This window comes from Tauraco erythrolophus, chromosome 7 (assembly GCF_009769465.1).
Source record: "Tauraco erythrolophus isolate bTauEry1 chromosome 7, bTauEry1.pri, whole genome shotgun sequence".
Classification (NCBI taxonomy): Eukaryota; Metazoa; Chordata; class Aves; order Musophagiformes; family Musophagidae; genus Tauraco; species Tauraco erythrolophus.
In genome coordinates, this window is record NC_141471.1 from 46,613,851 (window position 1) to 46,637,667 (window position 23,817).

The following is a 23,817-nucleotide window of genomic DNA, read 5'->3' on the forward strand; positions in this document are numbered from 1 at the left end:
TGTCTGAAGACCTGTAAGGGGTTATTCAACTCAAGCAAGAAAACAAAAATGATTACACTCAGCCTGTATTCCTGAAGACACCCTACTTTCAAAGAGCTGCTACAGGGAACATCACCAGGCTACGACTGATGGGGCTGGCTCACTTGCTTAGCACAACTTTGACATGAACAGTATCATCAATGTTAGATGGAGCGAGGGAAATCACGTGCAATGGATGTTAACTACTTAGAAAAAAAAACTATCGACTGATCTTCAGAACCTATACAGGAATTGCTAGTAATTTGGCTGAATTAAAGGCCTAAGAAAGTCACAGCTTCTGTCTTGATGTTCTGAAACAGACACGTTTAAGATCACAGTGGAGGTTTTTGTTTTAAGTTTGGCAGCATAATAAAGAACTTGACATTGAGTCTTTTAACAGGAGAAAACAGAGAATCACAACAATTTCCCTGCTCAATACAAATATAAATACAAGGCAAGTAAGCATTTGATGTTTTTTTTTTTTGTTTTGTTTTTCCAGTTGTTATAGGTAAATTCAAGTCCAGAAACGTTAAGCAGTTGGTGGTTCTTAAGAGATATTTTGCCAAGTAGTAACCCAAATACAAAATTCATCTTGGCATGCGTTACAATGAAAAAGTGTTGACATACATTCACACTATTTCATTTTTTTCGAGGAATCAAGTACCAGTAAAGATCCATGCGTTTGCCTTACTGCAAACTCCTTGCTTTCACTGAGAAGTACTTACTCTTGCAGACAATCCCACACAAATCAATGCTTCTTTTCCTTAGATGTCACATTAAACTACTCAGGTTTTAAGTGTTGTGAATGGGATTTGCAATCTGTTATAGCGTACGTAAAGAGGATTTTTCTGTATTTATGGAGTAAATGCCGGAAAACAAAAAGAGAATGACGTCTCCTTTAAAGTAACTGCAGACAGTACAACCGGCATATTTTGAAATTCTAAGGCAATAATATTGGACCAGCATATGAAACACTGCTGTAGAGACCAAGTTAATGTACTGCTTTCTTTCCCTTGTGTTTTTTTTTTTTTTTTAAGTAATAGGTAGCAATATGAAATGCCAATATTGCCTCCAGACAACTTATGTACTCAACTTCTGCATTCAACGAATCCCTTAAGATAACATGTAATGTCTGGTTTGAGTAGTATGCTCTTCAAGATGATCTATCTGGCAATATTAATGTATATTAAAAATACACATACACGTTTGCAGACTTGGAATTTAATGTATTTTCATAATTCACTACAAAAACATGGTTTCACAACTGCTACCATACACTGGCACTCCTACAGTAGTATGGAGGATGTACAGATGTCTTTCCCAGAACTGGCAATACTGCGCATTGTGTGAACTGTCTAGGACTCCAATCCTTTTTGATCAGCAGTTAGAAGAAAATCTGTCAGTTGAATACTGATATCAAAATACAGATTTAAATAATTTACTCTTAAAAACATTCATATTTATAGCCTCTTACAGAAAATAAACAATTCATCTGATTATCAGATATGTCCTCAGTTTTTCCAGTTCCAAGGTATACACAGGTCTCCATCCTGCAGCACAGAGTAGAAATGTGAAATGCAAAGGTGCATGCCTTGTAGGTACGGCAACGATTCTTCTAGCAGTCGCTTACAACAATCTATCATCTGTGCACTGGAAACACTGGGCTCCTTATACAGCCGATCCAAAGAAAATTTTTCAGTGGAAGTATCGATTAGCTCTTTTTCTGTCATCATCATCCTGGTAAATGAAGACAACAGAGTGAAAAAATTAGAACATAGTATCTTAAAAAACTGCCTTGAAATAAGTATGTTTGTAGGTTATATGCATGTAAACAAAGGTGTCATTTCATGTACAGCTATGGTACAGCTGAGATTTTTGTGCAGGTTGATACCCACGTCCACCTCAGAGGCTAGACTGAACATGCTTCCACAACTATGGGCAACAGCAGGGCTACGGAGTCACATTTGAAAGCCTGCACCATGACATGTTTTTTCTCACCAGGTAACAGGGAAAAATACCTAAACACCATTTTTAACATGAGGGATGAAACTACTTAAATAACCTTGAAAATGTAAGCTTTAAGAATAACATCACGCTAGTAACTATTCTTAACCAAGATCTTAACCAAGATCAGTAATCTGCACGGCATCAAAACCAACAGATAACAGGTACAGTCACCTGATGCATATTAAATGTGCTAATAACTTACTAATTGCAGAAGTATATGGATTTGGTTGGACCTGATGATCTTAAAGGTCTTTTTCAACCTAAATGATTCTATGATTTTCTATGAATATCAAATTCATAGCCTGCAGATGTTTTTTTTCCATTCACTCCTGACAAAGCATCATAAGACACCACATGGCAAACTCAAGCTAGTCAGAAATAAAGGTAATGAGCAGAATTAACATAGAGTCACTAGAACTGTGACTGATCATCTAATGCAGAGACAGTTGAGGTTCAGCAGGCCTTACTAGCTTAGGCATTGTGCCACATTAACACAGCCACACTTCGAGAGTCAGCTTGGTTGTAGAAACAGCACCATTGCTGTCCTACAACACAAACCCTGTGCTGAACAGGGGAGGAGCTACAAAGCATCAGCACATTTGCAGAGCCACTGGGATGTGAATCAGCACAAGCTAAGCATGGACACAGCTACTCAGACTATTTGACTCGCATGGAAATGCTATTGCAGGTGCTCACCACCACTCTCCCCATGTACTTGCATGGCACTAGGCTCTGCTGAGGCACTCAGGCACGCTACAAGAGCCCAGCCCAGCTCTGGCAGTCAGGGCTGAACTCAGCCAGTGAGTTAACCTGGAGCAAGCCTGCCCTCTCTACTGACTATATCCACACCACCCTCCTGAGCACATTCAGCACCAAGCTTTCCTGTTGTGTGAAAACCTCAGGCTCCCCTGACAGACAAAGTTAGCTGCACATCGTTAGAATTCCAGGTTTATTTTCAGTTAGCTCCACAAGGAGGCTCACACCTCTATCAAAATATAAGACTGATACTTTACAAAAGCAAGGGAAAGAGAAGGAGATTCATACCAAATCCTGAATTACTAGGAGACTGACATTATGCACACAGATAAGACAATCTTCTAGAGCAGCAGCATTTGAACTCCCCAGTGCATACACAATCCCATAAACTCTCCATACACAATCCCAGCTATGCTACGCTATTTACTGCACGTAAAATATTCATCTATATCTGCAAAGTAAATCCACTACATCTCAAAATATCTTCCTTTATCTCAGGGCCCCTTTAACAACCACAGGAGGCTAAGGAAAATCAGAAATACAGAATGGGTTCTGTTCAAGGAAGCAATAAGTGGAAAAGGAGTTTTCAGCTTCAATAAAGAGACAACTAAGTGGAAATACGACATATCCACCAAAAAAAAAATAGAGACAATAAATACAGAATGACTCTTTTGTATTTCCTACAGCACAAGAACATGAGAATGACAAATGAAATCATCAGACCGTGGGTCTACAGAACAAAGAACACCTCCTTCCCTCCTTCATATACACATGTTATATGTAATTCAACTGTATAATTTGCTACCGCAGGATATTTTGGATTTACACAAACTGTAAATCAGCTCAAAAAATAATTAGACAATTAGGAGAGGAAAAAAAGATCTATTGAACACTTGTAACATGAGATACTGTTTCCAGCTTCAAGTATTTTCTCAAGTGCAGTCAGTCAGAACCTGGGAAGAAATACAGAGTAAAAAAACCCACTGCATTTTTTGCCCCATTCAAACAGCCTTTCCGTAAGCTAATGGATGATGGGGACAGACCTTTGATATGACCCATTACAGTTTTTCTTTACTTTTTCATATAAACCAGCAATCATCCAAGACACAACAGAAGAGCTGAGATATATAGCTTGGCTCTTACGTTCTTAGAACACAGTTGCTTATACTGAGGGGAGCCCCATGTTTTTCCTGGTTTAGTGTCTTTATAATGTGGGGTAATGTGAGGTTTTTTAGAGAGTGAGTTACCCAGATGCAAATGTCTAGGTTTGCAACAACATCTCTCCCAAGCTTTACAGACAATACCTTCCCAGCTGTCACATATGGACAGCTACACAGAGAGCTATTCAGCAGTTATAACTTACAAGGCAAAAATAACCTAACTTCAAAGTTGGACTAGAGTTATGCAAAAATTCCAAACAACCTCCATGTTTTAACAAAGTAATCTCCAAAATACATCCTCCCAAGCAATCAGGTCTTAACAGAGCTAAAACCATAAAGCTTTCAGTAGGATTCATGCCTAAAATAACCTTCACACACACAAAAAAATCTTCATCTATATGTATACACTCATGACGGTGTGGTATTTCAACAATTAATTAAAAGCTATCCAAAGCAGAACAATAAACTTGCAGTAATAAGCTCTAAAAGGACAGTAAGACTCAGTTACCTATCACAGTATTTTACTCCAAATAAAACCAGTATCTCTACTTTATGCTCTTAATCCTCAAAGACATACAACACACAAGGTGAAGAACAAAATTTACAGTTCTGTCAGATATTAGAAGTGACGAACTTAATACTAAGTAAGGTTCTATGACTCACCATCGTAATCTCTCTCATCTCACTCGCATCTGTGAAAGAGTACTAAGGAGGTATTTCTCTCATCATCCTATCCCAATTTTTTTTCTTCCCCTTGTTCGACGCTAACTAATCTTTTCCTCAACTAACTGACAAACAACTAGAAATAATAATTCCCTAGCTGGTCTCAGGTTTTTTTTGTTTAGATTTTACTGCTTTCTTGTCACAATGTGAGTAACATTAATAGAAGTTTGTTGCTTTTCTTACTCAATGAAAAGGTCTCTTCCTTAAAAAAACCCACCTCTCCTTTGGGGAAGTAATTGCAAAAAAAAATACATAATTTTGCCTTGTAAGTAAATATATTTTATTTCTGAATAAAGTACAACTGTTTCTACAAGGTGAAGGATGGGTATTTTCTAACAACTGTTTTTGTTCCCTGAACACTGAAATTTTTAACTTGGTAAAGCTGACAGGTAAAGCTCTATTTCTATAAACAACAGATTTTTTTCACAAAAAGAGCATGAATACATTCTTCAAAGTTCTCCTCCAAATAAAACCTATGACATGCAAAGATTTTAATGAGCTAAATGTCTCAAGTCACATGACACTTACTTCTCCTTTCTTTTCAGATTCTCTCTTGCTTCCTGTGCTTTGGCAAAAATAAACCATTGAAGGGTTGCTGGATCACAGACCGTTGGGATCATAAAGTGTCCAAATTCATGTAAGCTTGGAGCGTATCTGTCACTAATGAAACATTATGGAAGTAAAAAATAAGGTATCATTTTTTCTAATGCAAGTATTTACATGCATTACTTTCAGAATGAATCCTGAAGGTAAAAGCATATCAATTAATCAGAGAGTAATTGGTAGAAAATTTATCAAGTTTGGTTCATGAGAGTATAGAAGCATCATACATAAAGCTTTTCAAAAATTACATTTCAAAGGCAACTGTCAACAGCACTCAAAAAACAAACAGCAGCACCATCGTACACAGCTGAGTGTTGACTTGACAGCACCGACCCTTTGGTTTAACGCAGCACAATGCTGTAAGATAAGGACAGAACTTTGACTCTAACTTGAATGAAATCAAGCAGGATTTTCTTCAGTCTGATTCCTTAACCCATAAAAAGGCTGTTAAAACCTTCAGAAACCAAAAGACTTTGCCGTAATGAAAATCTGAGATTATATTAGTTTTCTTCTTAGTGATAGCAATAATTACATTATTTATCAGTAATCATGATTTCATGTCATGATTTCACAATCTCATTTCATGATTTCAGTTTACGATTTTATCATTTCATGATCTCATCTCACAATTTCATGATTTCACTTCATGATTCCATGATCATAGAATCATAGAAAAGTCTGGGTTGGAAGGGACCTCAAAGATCATCTAGTTCCAACCTCCCCTGCCATAGGCAGGGACACCTTCCACTAGACCAGGTGGCTCAAAGCCTCATCCAACCTGGCCTTGAACCTTCCATGGATGGGGCATCCACAACTTCTCTGGGCAACCTGCTCCAGTGCCTCACCACCCTCAGAGGGAAGAATTTCTTCTGTAGATCTAATAAAAATCTACCTTCGAGTTTAAAGCCACTGCCCTTTGTCCCATCACTACATGCCCTTGTAAAAAGTCCCTCTCCAGCTTTCTTGTAGGCCCCCTTTAAGCACTGGAAGGCTGACAGAAAGTCTCACTGAAGCTTTCTCTTCTACAGGCTGAACAACTCCAACTCTCTCAGCCTGTCTTCATAGGAGAGGTGCTCCAGCCCTCGGATCATCTTCGTGGCCCTCCTCTGGACCCGCTCCAGTAGCTCCATGTCCTTCTTATGTTGGGGACTCCAGAGCTGAACGCAGTATTCCAGGTGGGGTCTCACGAGAGCAGAGTAGAGGGGCAGAATCACCCCCCTTGACCTGCTGGCCACGCTTCTTTGGATGCAGCCCAGGATACGGTTGGCTTTCTGGGCTGCCAGCACACATTGCCGGCTCATGTTGAGCTTCTCATCAATCAACACCCTCAAGTTCTTCTCCTCAGAGCTGCTCTCAATCCACTCTCCACCCAGCCTGTATTTGTGCTTTGGATTGCCCCGACCCATGTGCAGGACCCTGGCACTTGGCCTTGTTGAATTTCATGAGGTTTGCACAGGCCCACCTCTCCAGCCTGTCAAGGTCCCTCTGGATGGCATCTCTTCCCTCCAGCTTGTCAACCACACCACACAGCTTGGTGATGTCAGCAAATGTGCTGAGGGTGCACTCAATCCCACTGTCGATGTTGCTAACAAAGACGTTAAATAGCATCAATCCCAATACCGATCCCCAAGGAATGCAACTTATCACTTGTCTCCACTGGGACATCAAGTTGTTGACTAAATTTTTTGAGTATGACCATCCAGTCAATTCCTTATCCACCAGTGCTGTAATCCCATTGTAAACAGCCACCAAACTTGTCAAGCACAATTTGCCCTTGGTGAATCCATGCTGGCTGTCATGGATCACCTCCTTTTTTCCCATGTGCCTTAGCATAGTTGCCAGGAGGATCTGCTCCATGATGCTGCCAGGCACAGAGGTGAGACTGACTGGCCTGTAGTTCCTTGGGTCTTCCATTTTTCCCTTTTAAAAAGTGAGGGTTGTTTCTTTTTTTCCAGTCTGTGGGAACTTCACCAGACTACCGCGACTTCTCAAATATGATGGATAGTGGCTTAGCAACTTCATCTGCAGTCCCTCAGGACCCATGGATGCACCTCATCAGGTCCCATGGACTTGTCCACCTTCAGTTCTTTAGATGGTCTTGAACCAGACCTTCTCCTACAGTGGGCGGTTCTTTGCTCTCCCAGTCCTTGCCTTTGCCTTCTGTGACTTGGGCAGTGCGGCTGGAGCTCCAGCACAGCATCTCTCCTCATTGGTTGCTCCATCATTTGGAAGAAGGAAGTTATCATCAATGCATTCCAGGAACCTCCTGGATTGCTTATGCCCTGCTGTCTCTCCAACAGATATCGGGGTGGTTGAAGTCCTCCATGAGGACCAGGGCTTGTGAACGTGAGTCTGCTTCTATCTGTCTATAGACAGTCTACAGACTGTCTCATCTGCTCCGTCTTCCTGGTCAGGCAGCCTGTAGCAGTCCCCCGCTATAATGTCACCTATCCCTGCCCTACCTTTAGTCCTGACCCATAAACTCTCAGTCAGCTCCTCATCCATCCCCAGGTGCAGCTCCACGCACTCCAGCTGGTCTTTCACATAGAGGGCAACACCTCCTCCTCATTTCCCCTGTCTGTCCTTCGTAAAGAGCCTGCTTCCTTCCATTCCAATACTCCAGTCATAGGATTCATCCCACCATGTCTCTGTGATGCCAGTAACGTCATAGCCCTACAGGCACCACACATCTCTAACTCCTCTTATTTATTCCCCATGCCAATCACGTTTGCATAGAGGCATTTAAGTTGGGCCTCCAATGAAGCTGACTCACTGGCTGGATTTCAGTTTCATGATTTCATAATTTCATTATTCTGTCATGTTGTCATTTCATCATTCCATGATTTCATCATTCCATTTCAGGATCTCATAATTTCATTTCAGTCACACTCTCACGTCATGTCACACTCACGTCACTCATGTAATCTCATGTTTCATTTCGTTCTTCCATTTGTTCCATTTCATGTCATGTCGTTCGTGTCATGTCATGATGTCATGTCATTTCATTCTTTCATTTCATGATATTTCATTCTCTCATTCCTGCAAATACATACCTTTCCAGAATCATCTGCAAGCCTCGCAGACTGCGAGGATGAAAAGGTAGTCTACTGTCATGTAATTTATTGTAGAAGGAGTCCAGAGTCTCGTAGTACTCTTCTAGAGTCAACAGAGGTTGCAGTTCTTCAATATATATTACTTGTATGCCTCCCAGAAGTTGGCTTATCCGATCTTCCAAGAACAGCAGCCTTTTTTGAAGTTTATAATAATTTGGCAGTCTCTCAAAAATCTGTGCACACACACAAACATTTCCTATGTTAAAAAGCATAAAACTTATTTTTAAGAAATGAAATAAATAACAAGAAACTATAAAAGAAGAGACACTTAACAATGCAAACATGGAACCCAAGGAGGAAAAAAACCCCCAAATATCAAAGAATACCAAAAAGCAGAAATACCAAGTATATACATTTTTGGGCAAGAGATAATGGAATAAGCTCTTAAGTGTTTTCAGTATTTATACTCTAAAGGCACCAAAAGGCCACAAGAAGATCGATGGATGTCATCTTTCTCTATATATACAGAAATTCATAGTCCCAGATAAAAAAATGTTCTAATCTGAGGCCTACATAAAATGTTTATCATGACAGTTATAGAGATAGAGCTATTCCATGTAGAGTCAGAAGTATTTTTGCCAGTCTCATTTATATCAATTCTCAAAAAAGAAAAATCTCCGTTGCTGGCACTAGCTCTTTCCAAGGGTCTGGATGATAACCTAGCCTATCATAAGTTTGAAGGAAGAGGAGAAAGGAAGAAGGTACTGGACCTCTGATGTACAAAATCTATACCAGAAAAGGTTAAGAAGTGATCAGACTTGTGAATCAAGACATAGAAGGTGTGAAAGGGAGAAGGCTGCAACAGGGCAACAAGTGAAAAGGGAAAGTCTGTAGCAGTAGTTGCTACTTACCACCTACTCAGTTATTACTATAACACAGTTTTCCATACAAAAAAGTGCTGCTGGAACAAGTCAAGTGATTTCAGAATGATCTCTTTAGAAACCCAGGAGAGTATCACAGAATGTTAGGGACTGGAAGGGACCTCAAAGGATCATCTAGTCCAATCCCCCTGGCTCAGCAGGACCACCCAGATCAGATCACACAAGAATGCATCCAGGCGGGTTTTCAACATCTCCAGAGAAGGAGACTCCACGACCTCTCTGGGAAGCCTGTTCCAGTGTTCTGTTACCCTTACTGGGAAGAAGTTCTTCCTCATGTTTAAGCAGAACCTCCTATGTTCCAGCTTATATCCATTCCCTCTTGTTCTATCATTGGATGCCAGTGAGAAGAGCCTGGCTCCATCCTTATGACAGTCACCATTTACATATTTATAAACATTAATGAGGTCCACCCTCAGTCTTCTCTCCTCCAAGCTAAAGAGACCCAGCTCCCTCAGCCTTTCCTCATAAGGGAGATGCTCCACTCCCTTAATCATCTTTGTGGCCCTGCACTGGACTCTCTCAAGAAGTTCCTTGTCCTTCTTGAACTGAGGGGCCCAGAACTGGACACAATATTCCAGATGCGGCCTCACCAGCGCAGAGTAGAGGGGGAGGAGAACCTCTCTCAACCTACTAACCACACCCCTTCCAATACACCCCAGGATGCCATCGGCCTTCTTGGCCAATGGCCAAGAAGTAGAATCAGAGTAGAAGAATCAGAACAGCTTTTAGCACAATAAAATCCATTGGTTCAGCATTAGAATTTTTTATATAGAGAGAAACTGCAAAAATCCTCTAAATATTGTACCACTGACCAAGCATTCTACAGACTGACTTGGACACTATTCTACTACTTCCTTTTTCTAATAATCAGTAACAAAAGTAATAGCACTTAGGATTGCTTTCTAAAATGGTCTGTTAGAATTGAACAAAAAATTCTGCTCTCTAAAAACTAAGCAGCTAACCAATCTCACAAAGATTTTCACTGACTTTTTCTGTGTATCATTTAACATGATCTTCAGCACATTTTAAAATAAAAAGCCTTTGATTTCAGGTTCAAATACATCCCTATCCTTCGTCATCCAAAGCAAATATCACCACCACAACTAACTAGACACATTGTCCCATCTGTACAATACTTTGTGCGAATTTGCATCCTCCTCAGAAAACCACTCGGCAAATGTCAGAAAGAGGAAGCACTTCTCAAGGAAGACAGAGCTTATTTTAGCATTAATCAGAACAACACTTTTATTCCAATGACTATCAACACTCCCAAATGTCAGAGTAGAAAGTTTTGCATTAAATTCTTGTTTCTCAGTTTAAATTATATGTAAATTATTCACATTAACAAACCATGGTTTGTTTTCTCCCTCAGTGAAACATGTATAGGCAAAAATTCAAACAACCACAGAGAAAGCTTTGGATTGAATGCTAAATTTTCATAGTACTCATTGATCGGAACACAGAAATAGAACATCCTGATGTTCTGGCTGGGTGAAATTCCACCAATTATCTCCTTTACAAATAAATACTTTTGGAGAGAACTACAAATAATATTTCAGCAACAAAGATCCAAGAGAATTTCCTTAAGTGAATGCTGATATCACGACATATTTTACTTGTGGTTGTCCTGGTTTTGACTGGGATAGAATTAGCTTTTCTTTTTAGCAGCTAGAGGAGCTCTGTGTTTTGGTTTTTGGTTTTGGTCTGGGATTTCTTATGACAAGAATGTTGATAGTGCACTGATGTTTATCATTGGTACTGAGACATTCAGGACCTTTCAGTTTCCCACGTTTTTGTCAGTGTGCAGGAGCACAACAGGCTGGGAGGGAGCATGGCTGGGACAAAGGGCCCACACAACTCCCTTTACGATTCAAACTTGACTTAGGATTGCAGGCCAAACTGGTCAATGGAGTATTCCATATCATGCAATGTCATGCTCAGTATATAGATGAGGGTTGATAGGGAAATGGAGATATCTATCTAGGGAAAAGGACATAATAACAAGAGGCATGATCATTTACTTTGAAATCTTACTTTGGTCCAGTGATGGTGAACATCCATGGTCCCCAGCATTATGTGGCCTGCTGCACTCATACCTGAACGGTCTGTGAATACCACCGTGCGTCCTAAAGATTGAACAAAGCTCTTTACTAATTCGGGTTATTGCAATTATTCCCACAACTATTTAAGGCTTAACTATGCTACTAACATGTCACAAACAACACATTTCTGCAGCACACACATGCATAAGTACGTGCTTTGATAATTCTCAAAATCTGAAAGAGTGATTCTTGAAAACTTCAGTTCGAGATTTTTTTTCATACAAACATTACCTAGCATTTGTCTTCTCCCTGTTTAAACTTGACAGATTTTTAGTTAACTGTACTTTCTTATTACAGATACTACTTTTAAAATAAGAGAAAATCACAACAGACAGCATATTCAAAGAAGCTGTTTAAATCATGTATACAGTAGGAAATATTTGCTATATGCTTAAAGTATATATAAATAAGGTAAAGGTTGGCCAAAGAACTGTTAGCACAGCCATTCAACACTACTTCCAGAGAACTCTCTTCAACAGGCAAGCTGTAAGAAATGCTTTCACATTAGGTTTTTGTTCTTTTTTAAAGAAAGAATAGAGACAACATAAAAGGATGACACTAGGTTTACTTTTAGGGGGGGGACATATCAGTTTTGAGTCTGAGTATGGGTTTTTAAGTGAAGTACAAAGATCCTCAAGAATTCTTTAGGGTAAAAGCACAGGCAACTGTTTATCAAAATAAGCTTCCACAAAAGTCTTCAGTATGATCTATTAATCTACAAGACAAGGCTTAAATAGAAGCTCTTGACCTCAGAAATCAGTTTTCCAAAATCTTTAAGAGTGAGTAATGCTGATTTTAAGGCATCTAGTCCATCCTTGTACCCCAAGGCAAGATCAACTGTACCTGTATAATTACTGACAGGTATTTGTCCAGAATATTATTAAAGATCTTCAAAGATGGAGACTATAACAGGTTCACAAGACAGATTTCTCTAGCAGTTTAAATCCTTAGTATGCTTAGGTAAGGAAACTAATTTGAAATCTGATACAATTTAAAACTACTACTTATTGTCCTACCCACTCTGTCTCTTGACAAAGGATTAGATGAACCCTCAAATGAAAGCCACTCAAAGCTGAGTATCTGCAGACAGGTAAAAACGTGAAATTACAATTAGAGGAAGCAGCCACTGACACAGGTCGAACAGCTGTATGAGAAGAATGGTAGGTCAGGTTTACAGAATATTTGAGTTTTTCCTAAGAAAATACAAAGTTTAACATAGGTATCTTACAGAACATGCATGATTAGAGAAGACAATATGGTTTTAAAGGTATTCTAGTAAGTCCCCCTTATATTGACTCTTTAGAGAGCTACTTGCATTTTTGTCTTCAATCTACCATGGGTAACAATATATTGCTACCTCCACCCTTTCAGAAGGTCAGTCTGGATTTTCTACTTTCATTGTTAGTACTAAGTTTAGTGCCTTCAACTCACTCAGTTTGCTGAGTGTACCGAATATACTATAAAGAAAACCCACTTCAAAAAACAGTCAGTAGCTTAAAATGTAAGTTCTCACCAGCTTTTCAGTAAGACTGGCTGGTTTGGTTTTGCAGTTATCAAAAGCATTTGTTCAAAGAACTAGAGCTCCCTTGTCACAGAAGACTGATGCTCATCTTTGAATCAATACTATATTAGGATATATGAAACAAGCAACAGAAATACCTTTAACGTTCTTTAATACTTCAGGTCTCTGTTGGACTAAGCGACCTAGACTATGTAGTTGGCTACAGCGGTGAGCAATACCCCAGCTTCTCTGCCACCTAAATAAAAATATAATTGAAAGCATGTAATTCTCAACATTATTAAACAAAAAACCAAACCACCACATAGGTTGAGATGCAGCTGAAAGCCTTATAACACAAACAATTCAAAATAGCTCTCCAACGGTAACAAAAGCAAAGGCCTACTGAAAGTCTGTCTGTCACATGCTATTTGAACAGATAAAAAGCCTAAAAAATTTCACAATCCTTTTTGAAGTGAGTGCCGAAAAAGAAGGAATAAAACCAGATACAAGAAAAATAAATATAAAACCTTGTAGACAGAACAGAACTTGCAAGTCTCTCCCCAAGTAAGGGAGTTAGTAAGTAAGTAGCAACTGACAACCCAGTGCTTGGTTCAGCCTTGAGGCACGTGGTGGTTTCTGCTTGTACAGAATGTGTAATAGTTTGTCTAGAGGAGCAAACAGTGTACAAACACATTGTCTCTTTTTTTTTTTCTTTTGAGTTCCTAGCCCAAAACATTACTATGATTCCAGTGGTAAGTTGCTAGATATAGACATAGATATTTTACAGTAGAGTCATTTTTGTTAAACCATACAGGAGCCAGCTGCTACATTGCTGACTTTAATACACATAGTTTCAACATCTCTTCCATCACGGACAGATCAGACAAACGCCTAACTAAATTTCAAAAAGCATTTGAATTGCAAAGTTGTCCCAGTGTATTGAAAAATTACATCCTTTTAACAAACTTCTAGCTGATACAATGTCTCAAAATGGCAAATTACTATTTCCTATTGTACTGGGTCTATCTGGGAAGTTAGTTTTCTTCATAGCACCCTTGTGTTTTGTATTTTTTACTAGAAGAGTGCTGATAACACACCACTGTTTTGGCTATTGTGCAGTGCTGGCACAGTGTCCAGGTTTTCCACTTTTCTTCCCACTCTGCCCCTCTTCACCAGCAAGTAGGTTGGGGTGGGCAAGAAGCTGGGAGTGGACACAGACAGGACAGGTGACTCCAATTGACCACAGGGATATTCCAGACCATATGATGTCGTGCTCAGCCATAAATGCTCATGGAAAGGAGGAGGAAGAGAGGACCTTTGTGGTTATGGCATTTGTCCTCCTGAGCAAGCACTACACATGCAGAGGTCCTGCTTTCCAGAAGGGGCCAAACACCTGCCTGTCAATGGGAAGTAGTAAACGAATTCCTCCTTTTGCTTTGTTTGAATACACAGCTTTGCTTCACTTCCCCTATTAAACTTGGTCCATGAGTTTTCTTGCTTTTGCTCTTCCTATTTAATTCCTCTCAACCCACTGGGGATGTATGAGTGAGTAGCTGTGTGGGTGCTTAGCTGCTGGCAGGGGTCAACTCATATAATCTCATTTAAGAAAACCTAACTGGCAGGAAAACCACTCTTTGGGAGAATGGTGCTATGTCACAGCACTTATGAGGCAATTCAATCTATTATAATGTAAGTCATTCTGATAGCTACCTATTTACCATTACCTAGCAATGTATCACTTTGCTTTCATTAGCACCAGAAAGGAATGTAAAGGATCTATAAGGTGGCTTATAGATCCTACCTTCTCTTCAGCACTCCTAAACTTATACATGGAATAAAGCCAATGACCCCACTACTTTTTCAAACCTCTGTGAACACTAGCATTAGGCTGCAGGATCACAAGTAGTAGTTTCCTATTGCAATACTTGCTCATCAGATTTCTGACACATTCTTTTCTGAATTATGACAACACAACTCTTGGAAGGTGAATAACTCTTCATGGAACACAATAGTTTTAGTCTACTTTCAAAGCACAAACTGTAAGAATATTAAATATAAGACATGAATAAAACCAAACCTACGCATTTAATATCAAAAACTGTTTCAGAAACTTAAAAACTGCCACCACAGCATAGTTGCAGAGGATTAGAAATTGTGTTCAAAAAAAAACTGGCTTCAGCTTAAAGGAAGTCACAGTCTTTTACAGGGTGAAAGGAACAAAAGCATGATTTCAGAAGCTCCAACTCTCTCTTCACTGGTTAAAAGAACAACTTAACAGATAAGCCTTTGAAAGAATCCCTCAAAGTTTATTTTTCCATTGTTGAACACTCTCACTGCCATATTCCCATCCTGAATAACCCACTTCAGAACATATTGATTTGAAGGCACAAAATTTAAAAAAGGATCAAAAATTATTTTCTGGAAAATATTCTGAAGACTCAAGATCACCAGCTGTACTCAGCCCTTTGAAGCAAACAAATATCCTCCTCCTCTGGAGTGTGGGAAACCAGACACTAGAAAACATCATTTTTATTAAGCCTTCACAGGATGTCAGTATGTACCATGTGCAAAGTTGCATTTCACTGTCAATCTAGTTACCCTTGTAGATATTCACTTGAATTCAGGAACAGTAATTTTATGCAGCGAAACACCCAAACTAATACATACACATGGTTTCTACTTCAAGTGCTTATGTGTTTGTCTCAACTGGTGCCTACATCATCAGTTATAAATACTAGGTCTTTTCGAGCAGATTGTAACAGCAAAATTTTGTCCCAAGAGAATTCTTCTAGAAAAATATTATTCAGTGCAGTAACACTTTCACATATATGAAATATAGCTGTTTTGCTGGAATAAGCCTTTAAAACTCATGGGGTGCTACTACACAACACTTCCATGCTTTGACTGTCTTAATAGAAGTCTAACTAATCTAATTTATTACCTGATATCTGAGAGCTGGAGTTGATGAGAGAGTTCAAATTTTAAACGTTCGAGCTCTCTTCTAAGTGGCAAACTCTTTTTCAGCTTTTTTACTGCACTTGCTTCATTATCATCTAGCCAGGATCTGAAAGAAGAGGAGGAAAAAAACCCAACAGTAGAGGCATGCTGTATCATCTTTCATTAAAACTAATTAAGTTCTTACTGTTACCATTAATGTTTTATTTCAAGTTACCACGTAAAGAGATTTCCTAAAAGTAGAAGACAAACTGAAATTGCTAAATGCTTCACCTTAAAATACCTACAAAGGAAAACCAGGTGCTCAATGTCCTTGGGGGGGGAATAGGGAATCCAATTGAACCAAAAGATGCTGAGTGTGTTATAACCATAACACTTAGAGGTGTGAAAGGTGTAAAGTAGCACATTAGTGTCATTTAGGGGGACAGCTTCAGAACTTAGTGCTTTAATGAAAGAAGTTCCCACACATCTGCCTTTAAAAAAAAAAAACAACAAAAAACCCAAAGTGATCATAGTAGGCTATCAAACAAGGGAGGTGGTACCGAAGGGCTAAATTAGGTAACTGTTACAGAGCTGGCATGAACATAGATTAAGCAGGTCAAAGTTTTACAGCTCTTTTGTCAATAATCACAACCAGGAAAACACGACTCATGGAGTACATCTAAAACTTTCAATAAGCCTTTCTAGGAAAAAGCTACTCTTTAAGGGATTTAGCCTTTGTTCATAGCACAAACTTATTTTAATACTCCTATTTTTCCAAACAAATACTTCAATTCTCATACTGTATTCTAAGTAAAAAAGAATTCAAACTCAGAAGCAAAAAGAGAGGCCCAATGCCAAATGGCTAGGTATTAAAACCAGACTGTTAATAAGTAACTATTCGTGGCATTTCTTGTAAATGTGTAAAAATAAGTAAAAATATTCTCTAGTATGTTAAGTCTCAGTTAAGTGTCTTACAGTATCATATACTATAGTAGTTTTATTTGCGAGGTGCTATGTAGAATGATGGGTATTCTTTGCTCTGAAGATACTGCCACCACAGTTATGTGTTTATGTCAAATGGCACCTAAATCTTATTGTCACAAGAAGTTTTTTAGGGCAGCGTTTTTCACCCTTCCTCAAAATGAGCACATACAGATTTTGTAAACGACCAACTTCTAAGACACAACACTCTGCATTTAACACAAGTTCAGTATTTATAATTGCCTCAGTTTAAAAATTAAGGTTGGTATGCTGAACAACAAATCAGAAGCGCAATATTAAGATATCTAGCAAATTAAAACAAGCTAACCTTTATTTCCATAGATAATCTCCCACCTCATCCCTAACAGAACGTGATAACAAAATGCTAGCAATTAACTTAATAGCCATATAGTTTTGTGTTGCAGGAGTCCTGTAAGAGGTAAGGAGCTATTTGGAGCAAGTGGAACCTCTGCCTCCTTCTGAATTGCCACTGATATTCTACAAAACTGGAAAACTAAATCAATCAAAACTAGATTGACCAAACATGAATGCTGGGCAAAGAGACAAGAATGCCTCAGCTTAGCTGGCACTACAGTTATCCCAGGAGCTCATTTGAAGTCTCTTTAATTATAAAAAGCATGACAGAATTACATGTTGGACAATAAAGTTTTATATTTTTCAGAATGTTTATTGATTGCCTTTAAAAAAGCTCAGCATTAAAATAAGATCAATTTAGGTTACAAAATATCAGTTAAATAAAAGCCTTACATACATTAAAGTTGTTTCCACTCTCTGGGCTTGTTCAAGTTCCTCCTCAGGATCCTTGAATCCAGTAAACGAATAATAAGTCTTATCCCATTTGATAGGTCGGTTCACTGTGTTTTTTGCCTCCTTGTGGGGCTGAGAGTTCACATTCAAACCTTGAATATGCTCCGTAGACAAACTGCAGGAGTTGAGAATATCTAATACTGTGCTCAGGAGATCCCTACTATGTAATGTAAAACTGACTGCTCGAAATCCTATAAAATACAAGTCCCACAAAATTAGTATTATTTAATTAAAATTACTTAAAATGCATTCACATTTCTCTCATCTTAGAAGAACCCAAACAGCGAGTACATAGTTGGAGATTATGAGGATATTGTTATTTCAATACTCACTGCAAAATTCAGGTGCAGTTTAACCTTTAAAGCTGTTAAGTGTCCAAAAATATAAATAGAACTGTTTTAACTATCTGAATCATTGGACAAATTGGAAACCTAGCTACAGATGCAGCATAACCCAAAAGAGGATGCTTCCGCTTTAGCAGTGGCAGTTTCGTCCAACAGCTCTACACAATTCACATTATTACTGATCATCACTTTGGATATAATTTACTGTAGAAACGCAGTATTACAACAGCTTTTCACAGGCTATGAACAGAAGCTTCAGAACAAAACATTGCACTTGCACACTGGCTCTACTGGGCCTAACCACCCCATTACAAAGCAGGCACTAGACTCCAGAGCAGAACACAGCTGCCAGTTCAACTGTTATTTTTAAATAGACTGGATATAACACCACTATTTTCTTAAAAAACAGTATGGTTTTGTTTTCTAGCACTAGGGTCCCTCACAATTTGCTCCAGTGTTTTGACTAGCAGGATACAGAACATAAAACTCATCTGTTAGATAAGGCACATTGGTACATCAGAGACAAATAACGTAGAATAAAATTAACCAAAACCCACATTCCAAACTCATCAATATTCTCTGTCATCTCAAAGCTAAGAGACAATGTGGTAAATTGAAGCTTCAGATATTATACAACTTGTGCTTACAGAATAAGTTCCTACTGATCCTACAAGCAACCTAACATTGTGTGCTACACATTATCTGCAATGAAACCAAGGACTCAGCTCTCGTTCCAGTTAAACTTGACAAAGGCATTAAAAGCAGAAAAATTACCATTTACATCAACCTATGTTTTTTACTTCCTCATACTGTAACTTGACCTCAACTTTGTAATTTCTCATTCCTTCAATTCTTTTTAAAGCTGAAGATGTTTCATTACTTAGGATAGTCTTAGCTGCCTGATCTAACACATATTTTCATGGTTTGACAGGACTTTAGTCAGTTGAAAAGTCATTATGACTGCACATGGCTAAGTAACAGTCTGAAAGAATTTAGATACAGGAAGATACGATCTGCATGATATAAAAGCACCTGAAGCACTGAAGGATTCTTGAACATTAGAAGAGTTTGGTTCTCTTTCTCTTACATAAAAAGTAAGCTGAGTTGGCTTAAAGGAGCGAAATCCTGGTTTCTGTAGATTCTCCAAGTAGCCATTTAACCTCTTCAGAGAGTTTTCATTTACTTCCTGTTTAAAAAAAATACAAAAAAACCCACCCACCACATTATAGATGATAAATTTGGCCATTTTTAATCTTACATGCAGAATTCGTTTTTACAAACTGTCAGCTACTCTTAATACAGTGATATAGTTCATAATCTCAGTATAAATGAATAATTATCTTGCATGAATAAATTGTACGATGTACATACTTGTACATTCCAAAACACCACTTTTAAGGCTTTCAAGGTTAAAGAAACATTGATTCAAATATAATGCACAGCATTTCAAAGTGATAAAGCAAGTAATATGTATTATAAAGACTGGAACGATTTAGTATTTTCTTTATAACAATTAAACAGATAATACGACTAATAAATAATGGACGTTTAAGGGACCTACCCTTGTTAAAAATAAAGAAAGTGCATCTTTTTGTTTTCTGGTAACAACCATATTCAATTCTAACACTACATTTGTTTCTCCAACAGCAGGAAAATCAGAAAATTTCCATCCTTGATATATGACACATTTACAAAGGAAGCACACTGAAAGATTTTTTTACCCTCTCTTTGGGATGCTGGCCAAAGAAATCTGGATGCACAGCAAAATAGAAAGGTCTGAGAGCATTGATGGCATCAGCTCCTGACAAAGTTCTTGACTGAAGAACGCACTGTAGCAATACCTTCTCCAGACATAACCTAATAAAGTAATAAAATGTTTATGTATGATACAATCAATTAAGTGACAAACACATATAAATTACATCAGAATGTGACAGAATGGAGTAAACATTCACGGTTGCAAATATAATAATTTAAAACTGGTATTAGAAGTCTGAGTGCTGAGATCTTCCCCCTTGGGACTCACAAAGCTGCATTTATACAGAGCAAATCCAACAGGTTCAAAAGATGGTAGATGCTAATGGCTGATTAAAGATAAGTAAATAAGTACAATAACTTTTCCCTCTAGTTTCTCAAAGCAGGCTCAAATGAAAAATTCCCCAGTCAAGTAGTTCAAATGATAAAGACTGGCTTTAGTAGTATTTTTTGCAGCTATTGCTGAAGCTGCTCCTAAAAGCCAATCCTTACATACTTTTGAACCTCCAAGTTAAAAAGCCAAACCCAGTATTTTTCAAGCAGTGCCAAAAGAATATTAAATTTTACCCAGGAGTAATAACCGCAATTTAATCAAAAGAAGTTCTGCATTAGTTTCTGAGGTCCACATACTTGTGGCCTTTAATTAAAAAAACCCAAAAAATCTACTTTCCTAAAAGTACTCTTTTATAGAAGATATAAAAAGACAGTACTTTTTTCCCCTTTGATCTTCACTGAAAAGAAAACAAGGACTAAGAAATTTCAGTAGTAGGAAAAGAAGATTGTTTCGCCTAAGATCAGAATGACAAGTTAAGTTGAAGAAGTTCTAGGAAGTTCAGAAAGTACAAAAGATTGAGTATCTCCAATTATGCATAAAGTAAACAATAGTTCCACAAAGAGCGCACTTGTGTAACAGAAGACTGAAACGAGAGGAAAAACAAGGTCTGAATTAAAGATTACCAAAATTTCTTGCATAACTCAAAGCTGATACTCAGGTTAGCAAACTAATTACCAAAGGACAGTCTATATAAAAGCAACAAGAAAATGTGAATTGGTAAATATTTAGTAACAGATTTCTCCTTTAGCTGATTTCACAAGCTAACAATGTCAACAGGCCAACTATTTTCTCTGTGATTAACATTCATTGTAGTTTGCAACTCAGAAGGGTAGGGATTATGCTCTGTTAAGCAATGCAATGCTGTTTCACTCCTCACAGTATCATTTATCCAAACTGCAAGCTCCAAATAGTGAAATACATCAGAGACTGGAGGCAAAGCTGCTTCCAACTCACATAAAACAAATAACTTTATTAACAATAGTAAGCAAGACTGTTTGACAAAGAGCTATTTGTTCAGCATCCTAGACCAAATAATTGTCCTGGACACACGAACATGTGAGACTACTTCCTGACTGCTTTCATTAATTAAAAAAATTCAAAAAAATCCCTGAATTTGTGCTCACACAACAAGCAGTATTTTTGATTTTGGCAAATGGTAGAGTAAGTGACAACAGTCGAGTCCTCAAGTAGATGCAATGACCCTTACTTTACCTTTCTTCTGTAAACCTTTCCAGCTCTTCAACTAGAAGCATGAAAGCAGTTAAAGCTAATGTGTTCTGCTTAAGAGGTGGGCAAATATTTAATTAGTAAGTCTTAAAATTAAGTCAGCTTGCTGAAAACAGGAGATACTTTTGTAGAAAAGCAGAATAGAAAATCTGTAACGTAAGATGACTGATGAAGTCTCAAACTGTTACAACTAAAAACAATTTTCATGTGTGTGGATTAAACAGAAGACTAAAAAGCAAGACTAAATGTATTACTGGCCAACACCTCCTTGCTAGCTGCATCTGAGAAGGACTCTAAGACTAATTCTCATTATAGCCCATGATGATACTCAAAATAGCAGGAGATGGTGAAGCACCACAGCAATATCACCTTTTTACAGAGAGCAAAAGCTCATAATGACAAGAATATACCAGAGTTGCTCAGTGACGCAGGAAAAAAACCCTCTACCTGTCCTGGCAAGAAAGGAAGCGAAGTACACTGGATAAAAGTCCACTTGGTCATATGCTTTACCATTTTGCATCCAGAAACACCAAAATAGTCATCTTGTTGAGGAAAACAATTGCAGAAATTTTCTTCTTTTTTTTTTTTTGTAGCAAGTGGACACAGAGTGGTAAAAAGGAAAAAAATTCTTTCCAGCAAAGGAAAAAAAACCAGTAAATTAACCAGCTACCTATCTGATAGCAGTTTTGATTAACAGCCACGCCAGAAACCCACATCCTCCTAGACAAAGCTGCTAGGAGAAAGTAAGGAGCTCAGCTCTCTCTCCACCTTATTCATACACCATTTCCCACATCCACTCTTGAGTTACACTGCATGCCATTTCCAGTAGTTAGGAAAAAAGTTCCAACATATCTGGAAACTATTAATCATACTTCTAAGTTTATTAATCATAAACTTCCATCTGGTTTCTACCAGAAAAACGGCCAAGTATGGATAACTTCAGTTCCCTTGTTTTGTATCTAAACAACACTGTCATGCTAGTAGGAAGGCTCAGGATTCCAGCCAAAAGTCTATTTTGAACTTGCTTAAAAGAGAAACGCTCAAAGGCCAAAATTAGTCTGCGTGACAGAAGGAAGAATTCATTCACTGAAGGTGAAAGACAGAACTCTGAGGCATCCTTCAAGTGAAGTGGCAAAATAAATGAATCAAAATGAAGTCAGAGAGAGAAAAACGCAAGAAAGATGCTTATGGCTTTGCTCACAAGGAGCAAGGATTGTTCCAAGAACTTCATTCAGATTTAAAGAGCAAAGAAAGGCTTCGTGTTGAAATCAAGGTCAGAATCACTTTGAGGACAGCCGTCTCCACTTCATGAAAGATATGAAACACAATCTCCACTAGAACACATTATGCAATCCTACCCTAGGGCTGATTTAATTTAGTGATTAAATAATTCTCTTCAGCTTTCTTTTTACTTTTTCTTCACATCTCTCTGAAGTTTAACTTTTTGGCTTATAGCTTTGGCACTGAAAAGCTTTGTTAAATTAAGCTCATTATTACAGACACATTCACTCATTTTGAATCATTGAGCTTTAATAACTCAAAAATGCAGTAATATATTGGATATCATATTCAGATTTAGACTACCACTTTTTCATAATTAAGCTATTTTAAAGCCCTTGTTTTGTTGAGAGCCTTTTTAATATCTCACTTGAGGAGAAGCATATGGCTTTTGGAGATTTTCAACTGTGAATGCTCTGTTGAAAGCTTCAGGCTGTAAAGATGAGAAAGCCAAAGAAATAAGCATTAAACAAAAACATCAAACCAATTTTACATACATGCAAGTCTAAAGCAAACATTTAAACACATGTTAAAGGTAAATTAGATCAACAACATGCCATACCTTCTCACGGCTCTCAAGCAGCAAAACATTTCAGCAACTCAATGGTCGAGCCAACTTTCAGCCATCCACTAACTCACTTAAAAAAAAAAAAAAGGAAAAAAGTCCTGTTTAGTAATGGACATGAGTATTTTCCCCTTATCAGTGCATTCTCTAAATCCTAGGTGATAACTTTTAAAGTCACAGTAGTAACACAAAATTGAGAAATCACACATGAAACCTGAAGTTTTTTATAAGAATGTTTTCAGTTTCCTCTACCAACAGTGAGACTTACAAATACTAAGAGTTGTTGCCATATTTTGATTTGAAGATGAATATTTAAAGATGTTCCAGTTGGGAAAAAAAACTTAAAAAATTATTTGTTGAAAACATTTCCCGCACTTCCCAATGTTTAGTTTTTGTCTTAAGTTTAGAAACAAGAAAACAGAACCTTTCTTTAAGCACTAACACATACCACTTCATGGAATTCCATTTAATTTTTACTCTGCTAAGTCAAAAACTTTCAAACAAATGATAATACTTTAACATTTATATGCCAGCTATTTTACAGGGCACAATATAAAACCAAAGGCAAAGACAATGCCACACAACAATGCCTGGAAATCTTTATTAAAAGTTTGCTGGCATTCATAAAAATTAATCAGCAACTTTCACCAGTAACTTCTGCACTATGCAACTGTGACTGAGTTTTCTGACAGAAGAGAAACCAC

General features: G+C 37.9%; 1 protein-coding gene across 1 annotated transcript; it reads right to left on the bottom strand.

The window, feature by feature from the left end:
• Window positions 1–1,529: 1,529 nt before the first annotated feature.
• On the bottom strand, window positions 1,530–23,139 carry TCAIM (T cell activation inhibitor, mitochondrial). Its single transcript, XM_009992614.2, has 10 exons — window positions 23,111–23,139; window positions 19,676–19,811; window positions 18,987–19,140; window positions 17,555–17,801; window positions 15,806–15,928; window positions 13,023–13,120; window positions 11,296–11,387; window positions 8,321–8,553; window positions 5,193–5,324; window positions 1,530–1,755 (listed from the first exon to the last, which is right to left on the bottom strand). The coding sequence occupies exons 1-10, from the start codon at window positions 23,137–23,139 to the stop codon at window positions 1,530–1,532; spliced, it is 1,470 nt and encodes a 489-aa protein (XP_009990916.1).
• Window positions 23,140–23,817: the final 678 nt, after the last annotated feature.

Excerpts from the sequence above, each read along its gene's own strand:
- TCAIM (XM_009992614.2), bottom strand. The coding sequence starts at position 23,139 with ATGTTTTGCTGCTTGAGAGCCGTGAGAAG. Across the intron at positions 19,812-23,110 it reads TGCTTGAGAGCCGTGAGAAG|GTTATGTCTGGAGAAGGTAT; the intron begins GTATGGCATGTT and ends TTACTTTATTAG. Across the intron at positions 8,554-11,295 it reads TTCACCATCACTGGACCAAA|ATTTTTGAGAGACTGCCAAA; the intron begins GTAAGATTTCAA and ends GTGTGTGCACAG.